This window comes from Vulpes vulpes, chromosome 14 (genome assembly GCF_048418805.1).
Source record: "Vulpes vulpes isolate BD-2025 chromosome 14, VulVul3, whole genome shotgun sequence".
NCBI classification, from domain to species: Eukaryota; Metazoa; Chordata; class Mammalia; order Carnivora; family Canidae; genus Vulpes; species Vulpes vulpes.
In genome coordinates, this window is record NC_132793.1 from 18,891,251 (window position 1) to 18,900,548 (window position 9,298).

General features: G+C 61.8%; 1 protein-coding gene across 2 annotated transcripts; it reads left to right on the plus strand.

Annotated features, from left to right (window-relative positions):
* Nucleotides 1–4,935: 4,935 nt before the first annotated feature.
* Nucleotides 4,936–8,591, plus strand: MAFB (MAF bZIP transcription factor B). 2 transcript variants are annotated; one of them, XM_026009905.2, is made up of 2 exons: nt 4,936–6,594; nt 8,242–8,591. In XM_026009905.2, exons 1-2 carry the CDS (start codon nt 5,615–5,617, stop codon nt 8,267–8,269), a joined length of 1,008 nt encoding a protein of 335 aa, XP_025865690.2. In that variant the 5' UTR covers nt 4,936–5,614; the 3' UTR covers nt 8,270–8,591. The 2 variants fall into 2 exon arrangements, 1 of the variants encoding a protein (XP_025865690.2); XR_011996906.1 differs by having other exon boundaries at nt 4,943–8,138.
* Nucleotides 8,592–9,298: the final 707 nt, after the last annotated feature.

Below are 9,298 nucleotides of genomic sequence, written 5' to 3' on the forward strand. Positions count from 1 at the left end.
CTCTTCTCTCTCCTTCTCTTTCTCTCCTGATAAGAGATGGACGAATAGGAGCTGAAGGTCAAACAAGCTGAAGGTCAAACTCAGACCAGAGAGAGGCAGGACGAAGGACCAAGGCCAAATTTAGAGGCCAGGCCAAGGCCAAGGGTAAAGGACAAGGTAAGAGGGCGCTGCAAAATTTCTCTCCTTTGTTTTTTTTTTTTTTTTTAATTTCTCTCCTTTGGCTTGCATCCCACCTTGATTTCTCTCCCATCCTGACCCAGTGCCACAGAGTCAGGAAAGAGGACAGAGAAAGAAAAGGGGCTCAACGATGCTTGACTACCCTGCCCTTCTCACTGAGCTGTCTGCAGAGACTTGGCAGGGAGCAGAGGCTCTGCTGTGACCTGAATGGAACCACTGAGGCTGTGAAGAGTTGGAAACCCTGACCCAGACAGCAGATGGGGAACTATGCTGATACCTGGGCCCCAGGACGCCACCTAGTCCAGACAGAGATCACATACTTCATAGTATTCAGAATCCTGGACTCGGGGCCAGAAGCCCCAGCTCATTGCTGCTGTGTAGCCAAAGAATTCACTTTGCCTCTCAGAGCTTCCTCTGTGTAGGTATAGATAACCCTCCCCACTTGAAAGTGCAGCGGTGAGGACCAAACAGGTTGATAAAACCGCTATGTGTCTGTACTTACCTGCTTGCCTACACATCTCTGCAAAATAAGGATAATAATAGTTGCTACCTTATAGAGTTGTGAGAATTGAAGGAAAAAGGCTTTGCAAGTCCCCATCCAAACGGGAGTGAATATCACAAACCAATACCCCATCTCTATTGGAGGCAATATTGCCCAGTAGGGTGTCTAACACAGCGCTGTCCAATAGGAATAAAGTGTAAGCCACATAATGTAATTTAAAAACTTCTAGTATTTATGTTAAAACAAAATAAAAAGAAGCAAGTGAAACAGTTTTAATAATAAATTCTCACTCCTAAGCGTGTTTGTGTGGGTGGGGGTGGTTGGGGGTGTCTCTGGTTCCCAGGAGAGGGAGTGGGGGGAAGGGCTCTGCAAAGTAGGGTCACTCTGGCTCCCTCCTGAGACCACGGAGTCCTTTGGGTGCTCAAGGCCACCAGGAACCAGAAGCCCAAGCATACCTTTCTGGAAGCACTGGGTTGGAATCTGATGGGCATTGTGTGGGGCAGGGGACAGTGGAAGTGACAGCTGCCTTTGGGAAAAAGGAAGAGGAGGAAGAAAAGGCTCCTGCCTCTTCTTAGGTCTTAGGAAGCTCAGAGGGAGTGGGAGCAACAGAATCCTTCTGGCTGAGCCTTGAAGAAGGTGGCAGAGACCTCTGGGCATTTTGGAGGAGACAGGTGATGGACTTCTGGGTGGCTCGGAAGCAGAAGGCTAGCTCCTCTCTGGCCGAACTCATTCTGGGGCGGTTGGGACCACTGGCCTTTTTGGAAACCTGGGAGAGTACAATCCTGCAACCCACCCTGCACTTAGGCCAGGAGCTTCCGGCTCTGTGATTCCAAGCAGTGCATGTGCCCTGCTCACACACACACACACACACACACACACACACACACACACACTGCCCCTGCACACCTCCCACCGCACTCATGCACGCACACAGACGCCGGCTCCTGCGCCAAGCACCTGCAACCCTTAGGAAACGACGGGAGTACGGTGCATCTAGAGGCTGAGCGCGGCTGCGGGGCTGCGGGCGGCGGGGAGCGGCGCGCCCGGCTGGAGGCGCACGGAGAGCGCGCCGCGGGGCCACTCTCGGGTTAGCGGGTTGCCGAAGAGCAGCCCGCAGGAGCAGCGCAGCGAACCTCCAAGCAGGCGGCTGGCGGAGAGTAGTGCTCCCTTGAGAAGAACTTCTCGGTGCACCCCCACCCCGAGGGCCCCGGGGTTCCGCGGTGGCGAGGGCAGCGCAGAGCCTTCTCGCTCATCAGAGAGAGCTGAAGAATCCCAAGGTGGTGCGCCCAGGACGCATCGCCTCTGGCCCAACTTGGTGTGGGTAGGGAAAGGAGGTCGAGCATGGGTGAAAACTTCAGATGGGAGTTTTGGGGGCAAGAGACGCCAAACTGTTGGGTAGAGGGCTCTGGCCGCCAACAACAGTCCTCGGCTCCAAATCAAAAGAGCCTTGGGGGCTCCACGCCCCACTCCTGTGTCTTGGGCCTCGGTCCCTCCCTCTGCTTCTCCTGGACTCTCCACTTCTTCCATCATCCGTTTCCTATTCTTCCTCACCCCTCCTGCCCCCCCAGCTAGTCTTTTAGGCCAGGAGCGCAGCCTCCAGGAACTGCCCCCACTGACCGGGACCCCGGCACACTGATCCCCAGAGCCCCAGCCGCAGAGAGGCGGCAGCCCGTGGTGGCTGTGGGGGAGCGAGAGAGGCCAGAGGGTTTGGGGCCCGCTGAGACCCTGACGCGGAGAGTTGCAGGGGCGGGTGTGGGGGAGGCTAGGCTGAGAAGTGAGGTGGGCTGCCCTGCAGCGGCCTCTGTTCGGGAGCAACCTGCGTGCCTTGTTTACTCACCCAGTTCCAACATTTTTTTGGAGGTGGTTGGGGGGTGGGGTGGGGTCGGAGAGGAGGCACTGGCTGGGCTGGGAGCGTGGCAAGAAACCAGGTTTGGGGGGAAGGTGGACCTAGGGATAGACGCAGATAGCGCAGTCCGAGCCCAGGGGATGGGACAGACGCAACGGAGACGGAGGTACAGGGACAAAGGAGGAGCGCGCCTGCCCAGACAAAGCCCGAGTTCCAGAAGCCCTGAGACGGCCGCTGGACGCCCCAGGAGAGGGGGATGTTTGGAACCTCAGGGCCAGGGTGGAGGGAACCCTTCGGGCCTTGAGAGAGGCCACACTGCGAGATTCGGTTCCTGTCCTGGACAGCGAAGGTCAAGCAGACCCGGGGCTGGGAGTGGGAGGGGGACACTGGCCCGACAGGCAGCCTCGGTGCAGACGCAGGGGTCCACAGCCTCAGGTGTGCTCTCGGAGCCACCGGGCTCCTTCCCGCCCCGAGGGAGGGCGCGCCGGCTGGGGGTCAGCGGCACCCAGAGCGCCTAGTGCGCTGTCCGGCCCTGACCGCCTCAGCCCGGAGCCCCAGTCTGCACAGACCCGGACGGCCTCCAGACGTTCCCGCGCTGAACCGCGGTGCGGGTGTGCTCTCACCTTGTGCTAACACGACCCAGGCAGGGAGGGGGCTTGTCCCCGCTGCCGGCTTGGGGCAGAGGCGGGCAGCTGCAGGGCCCAGGCTCTGCCGGGAGACCGCCGAGTCCTTTCTGCAGAGAGCACGCTCCTCGCAAAGGGTTGAAGATGGGCTCTTCCAGCCTTACAGGTTTGCTGATCCAAACCTTTCAGTTCACGTTTTAGTTCAAATATATTCACTTTACTAAAAACAGGCGGCTTGAGACCACACCCCACCCCACCTGCACCGAGGGCGCAAAAGAATAGAGTTTTCAGATTAACTGGAGGCAAATTATTTTACCTTCTCACACTAAAAATAATAATAATAATAAAAAAAAATCTGCCTGTCTCTGCACGGGTGTGGCCCACCTGACCCCTACGCGCGGTGTCAGTCGTGCTGGCTCTGCACGGGCAGCGGCCGGGACACACTCACCCAGGGCGCGCTTCTGCCTTTCGCTGCACGCGCCCAAAGCTGCAGAGCAGAAGGCGACGCGGGAGGCGGGTCGGGTCTCCGGGTACAGCGAATTTGCGATTTATCCGGTTCCTGCGCCCGGGCCGGGGGTCTCGGGAAGAGACTTTTTTTTCCCTCCCGGGCCATGCTGAGCCCGAGTCAGGAGGGGTACGCAGCGCCCAAGCCCCGCCCGGATGCCTCGTGCGCTGTGGGCTCCCCGTCTGCGCTCCGGGGAGGTTTCTCATCGGACAGCCCTGGGCCCCTCCGCCGTGGCCGTTCCGCTTTCAGCCGCTGGCGTACCCGGGCCCCTGACCCTCCCGCGCAGGGGGCTGCCCAAGGGCATCCCGGTGTCCCTCCCGCATCCCCTCTGCCCCCTTGCCCCGAGCTGGGGCGCGCGCTAGTTTCACGCGCGGCGATCAGCGCCGAAGTCGCGGCGGGGTCCCGGGACGGGACCCGGGGACCTGCGCGCGGCTCTAGGGGAGCCAGTCCTGGGCCGCGGTGCTCACACAGCCTCGGTTCTGGGCCGGCCTGGATCGGACCCGTTGGGAAGACCCGGCTGGGCGCGAGGCGTCGTCCCAGCCTGCGGGCGGCGGGCCGGGCCGGGCCGCGCCGCGCGCCTTTGCGCACAGTGGCCACTTGGAGTCGCACTTTAGGTCTGTTTGAGGCGCGCGGCGGGCTGACGCCGCGATCTGCTAAATCGTTACAAAACGTTCAAACAAAAACAGGGTCGGCTCCCCCGCAGCCGAGCGCCGCCCGGAGCCCCGTCCTGAGCTGGCCTCAGCCCCAGGCCTCGGGAGCTCGCGGCTCCGCGCGTCCGGCTGGGGAGAGGAGTTCAGCGCCCCTCGGCCGACTCCTCCCCGCTCCCGTCCTCTTTCTGCTTTTGTGGGTGGGGCGGGCGCGGGGAGCGGCGGGGCCCCGGGAGTCCCGTGCCCGGCTCGGCCGCCGCACCCGCCGGGAGGGGAGCGGCCCCTGCTGGGCCCGAGGAGGGTCCCCGGGCTACGGCGCGGGTCTGAACACAACTCTTGGCGCCGCAAGCCCAGCCCCAGGACGCAAATACGCGCAGCCCCGCAGCGAGGCAGGCGGGCTCGGCTCGCGCCCCCGCGGCCCACGGACCGTGCCCCACCGGCGGGGGCCGCCGCGGAACAAAGGGCCCGGGGGGTCGTCCCGGCGCTCCTCCGGGCCTCCGCGGGGCTGGCACGGGCCGGGGCGGGGGGCGAAGGGCAAAGCGCCAGGGGAGCGCGCGCAGGGGTGAGGGGGCGGCCAGGCCCGCGGCGGGGGGCGGGGGCGGGGGCGGGGGGCGCGCCCCGCGGGCGAGGCGGTGCGGGCCGGGCGCACGGGTGGGGGCTGGGCCCGGGCGCGCCGTCCCACCGGGCTCCGGCCCTCGCCAGGCCTCCGCGGCTCCCGGCGCTCCGGCCGCCAGTCAGCTGACGCGGGGGGCGGAGGAGCTGTCAGGCGCGCCCCGCCCCGCGCCGCCGGCCGCGGGGGCCGAGCAGCCATTGGCCGGCGCGCTGGGCCGCCCGGGCCCCCGCGCCCCGGTGACATCAGGAAGGCGATAAAAGGCGGCGGCGGCGGCCGAGCGAGCACAGCTGCACCGCCGGGCTGCGAGCGGCTGCGACCGGGGGAGCCCGAGAGAGCAGGGGAGCAGAGAGCGAGCGGCGGGCGCTCGGCCGGCGCCTCCCCTCCGCCCCGCCGCGCGCCGCGCTCGCTTCTCCGCCCCTCCCGGCGCGGCCCGGCCCGGCCCCGGCGCGGCCCCGGCCCCGGCCCGAGCTCGGGGCGGCGCAGGCAGCCTCGGGACTCTCCGGCGCGCCGCCGCGTCCCCAGACAAAGGCTTGGCCGGCGGCCCCGGCCCGCGGCGCCCTCGGCTCCCCGGCTCCCGCCTCCCCGCCTCCCCGCCTCCCCGCCCCCGGGCTCGCCGCTCTCCGCCCCCGCTCTCGGCTCGGCGCGCCCCGGCCGGCCGCAAAGTTTCCCGGCGGCAGCGGCGGCTGCGCCTCGCGTCCGCGATGGCCGCGGAGCTGAGCATGGGGCCCGAGCTGCCCACCAGCCCGCTGGCCATGGAGTACGTCAACGACTTCGACCTGCTCAAGTTCGACGTGAAGAAGGAGCCGCTGGGGCGCGCGGAGCGGCCGGGCCGGCCCTGCACGCGCCTGCAGCCCGCCGGCTCGGTGTCGTCCACCCCGCTCAGCACGCCGTGCAGCTCGGTGCCCTCGTCGCCCAGCTTCAGCCCCACCGAGCAGAAGACTCACCTGGAGGACCTGTACTGGATGGCGAGCAACTACCAGCAGATGAACCCCGAGGCGCTCAACCTGACGCCCGAGGACGCGGTGGAGGCGCTCATCGGGTCGCACCCGGTGCCGCAGCCGCTGCAGAGCTTCGACGGCTTCCGCGGCGCGCACCACCACCACCACCACCACCACCCGCACCCGCACCCGCACCACGCCTACCCGGGCGCCGGCGTGCCCCACGACGAGCTGGGCCCGCACGCGCACCCGCACCACCACCACCACCACCAAGCGTCGCCGCCGCCGTCCAGCGCCGCCAGCCCCGCGCAGCAGCTGCCCACCAGCCACCCGGGGCCCGGGCCGCACGCGGCCGCCGCGGCGACGGCGGCGGGCGGCGGCGGCGGCGGCAGCGTGGAGGACCGCTTCTCCGACGACCAGCTCGTGTCCATGTCCGTGCGCGAGCTGAACCGCCACCTGCGGGGCTTCACCAAGGACGAGGTGATCCGCCTGAAGCAGAAGCGGCGGACGCTGAAGAACCGGGGTTACGCCCAGTCGTGCAGGTATAAACGCGTCCAGCAGAAGCACCACCTGGAGAACGAGAAGACGCAGCTCATTCAGCAGGTGGAGCAGCTTAAGCAGGAGGTGTCCCGGCTGGCCCGCGAAAGAGACGCCTACAAGGTCAAGTGCGAGAAACTCGCCAACTCCGGCTTCAGGGAGGCGGGCTCCACCAGCGACAGCCCCTCCTCTCCCGAGTTCTTTCTGTGAGTCGTGGCGGGTCCCGGCCCCCCCCCCCCCACCCCGCGCCCTTGCCCCGGCCCGGACTCCCCGTCCCCAGCCCCGGACTCCCCCGGATCCCGTCCCCGCCTCGGCCCCGGCCTTGACCTGTTTGACTTGAGGGAGAGGGAGGGAGGAAGGGCGCGCGGGCCGCGGGCGACGGGAGGGCGCGCGGGCAGGCAGGGGACCTTGGCCAAGGCGAGAGCGGCGCGCGCCAGCGCCGCCTCCTAGACTCGAGCAGGGCCAGAGCCAGACGAGGGGGTGGGAAGTCCCGGAGCCACTTTTCTCCAGGCTGGAGGGCGGCGAGGCATAGTCCCGAGGAGTCGCCAAGGCCGTCGGGAGACTCCTGGCTTTCCGAACTTTGCGCGCTAAGCCGAGGCCGCTGCCTCGCGCGGCCCCGGAGCGCAGCCCTGACCAGGAGGAGAGCAGCGAGGAGAGGAGAGGAGAGGAGAGGAGAGGGACCCTGGCGTCCCGGCAGGCGCGAGGCGAGGCTGAGCGAAGGAAGGAAGGAAGGACAGACGGACCTGTCCGTCCAGGGTCCGGAGAACACTGGCTCTCAGCCCCGAGACGCGCGCGGGCCTCAGTTAGGACGTTCTGCGCGCAATTCTCATCAGTTTTATTGCCTGCTCGATTATATAGAAAAAAAAAATACGAAAATCTGCATTAAAAATATTAATCCTGCATGCTGGACATGTATGGTAATAATTTCTATTTTGTACCATTTTCTTGTTTAACTTTAGCATGTTGTTGATCATGGATCATAACCCCCTTGTTTCTTTGAGTGAGAAGGGATCGCAGTTCAGAAACTCCGGCGGCTGCTTTGCCGGGTTTCAGTCCCGGCTGTCGGCTTGTAAATACCCGCCCCGCCAAACCGCTTAGAGAACATGGCAGCAAGCAGAGTGTCTTCGTTTGGGTTTATTATTATTATGGCATTATATTTTGTAAGTAAAAAAAAAAAAAAAAAGTTCTGGGCATTTTGCATCAGAAAACAACTTTGTCTTGGGGCACCCTTGGAAGTTGCATGTGTTCTCCCCTTTCCTGTCTCCATTCGGTCCCCCTGTCCCTTCCACTTGAGTTTTTCCATTTTGTTGGTGTTGAAAGAAAGAGGACTCTGGGGTCCCAGCTCCTGGGGTACCAGGGCAGGGCAGCTGCGGACTTCCCCCGCACCCCAGAGCCAGCCAGGAATATCTTCACTCCCACCTCATCTTTTCGCTAAAATGGACACCCCTAACAAGAAACGAAAGGAAAACAGATCTTATTTGCCTTTTTAATGCCATCCAAATCGCCCCCAGGATCCCTTCAGAAGCCTCCAGGCTCATGCTAATTGCTGTGGCTGCAGTGCTCTTCGGGTGAGCGGGCTTGGCCAGCCCTGACACTGCCCAGTGGTGACCTAAACTTGTGTTGAACCAACCGCCACACTCAGAAAGTACCGGAAACCCAAACATTTGGCAAGGAATTTTGCAACTTTCAAGCGCGTCCTTTAGACCCAACACGTTATGTGTGTTTCTTTCCCTGCTTTTTGAGATAGCAGGTGAGTTATTGGTGGTGTTTCCCTCCTACCCCCCTTCAGTTGTATAGTAGTTATAGGGAAAATCTGGGTGTTTTTCTTTATTACTTTTTTTTTTTTCCTGCAGGTCAGTAAAAGGATTTAAGTTGCACTGACAAAAATACCAAAATGAAAGCGTATTTTTTAGTTTCCATTTGAAATTGCTGGCGCTGCTGGCCGGATGCATTTTTTGAGTTTGTATTAGTTGATAAATTAACAGTAATAACAAGATTGTATGAACCGCATGGTGCTTGCAGTTTTAAATATTGTGGATATTCGTCCTGCATCAGAAACGAGCTTCGGTTTTTACGGATTCAACTGTGTTGAAATCAAATTTGCTGCAACAGAAATTTGTTTTTATTTCATGTAAAATAAGGGATCAATTTCAAACCCTGCTTATGATATGAAAATATTAAAACCTAGTCTATTGTAGTTTTATTCAGACTGGTTTCTGTTTTTTGGTTATTAAAATGGTTTCCTATTTTGCTTATTAAAACCATGGAAATGGTGTTTATTTAGAGGATTCTGCGTTCGCCTGACTTTGACTTTCTTCTCTTGCTTTTTTAAGAGTTGCATCAATTTGGGGACACTCTCACCCTCCCTGGCCAATGGAGAAACAGACCAAGTCTGGGCAAATCTCTCCCTTGCTTGTGAGTGTGTACGTACATGAGCCTCAAATGTGTTTCTGATTCTCACTCTAGGTAGAGACTCCCATTCAGGAGCTGGTTTGTGAGCTGAGGGGGGCGGGGCACACTTCTTTGGGGCTTTCAGACTTGGGGATGAGGACCAGCCTGCTAGCCTGCCGGCTCTGAGGTAGAGATTGGCTGACCCCAAGCAGCCAGGAGCCCCCTGATAGGGAAGCAGGGTCTTTTTTGGCCATCAACAAAGACAGTTGGTCCTATCACTCTGGCCGCTCCACCTGGGCTGGAAGGCTCTCGACTTTCTCTTGCCCAGTTCGTCTTGCTGCCCAGAGCAAGGATGCCTGTCTGCCCTGAGTGGAGGCCTATGCCCCATCACCCAGGGCTTGCAGAAGCAAGTGGAATCCAGCACAGGTCTTGGGGCAGAAGGCCCTTCAGACAGGAAGCCCTTCTTCATGGACCTGTTTTTGGGGGGTGGTGTGCCCTGGGCACACATGCCTCTCAGGC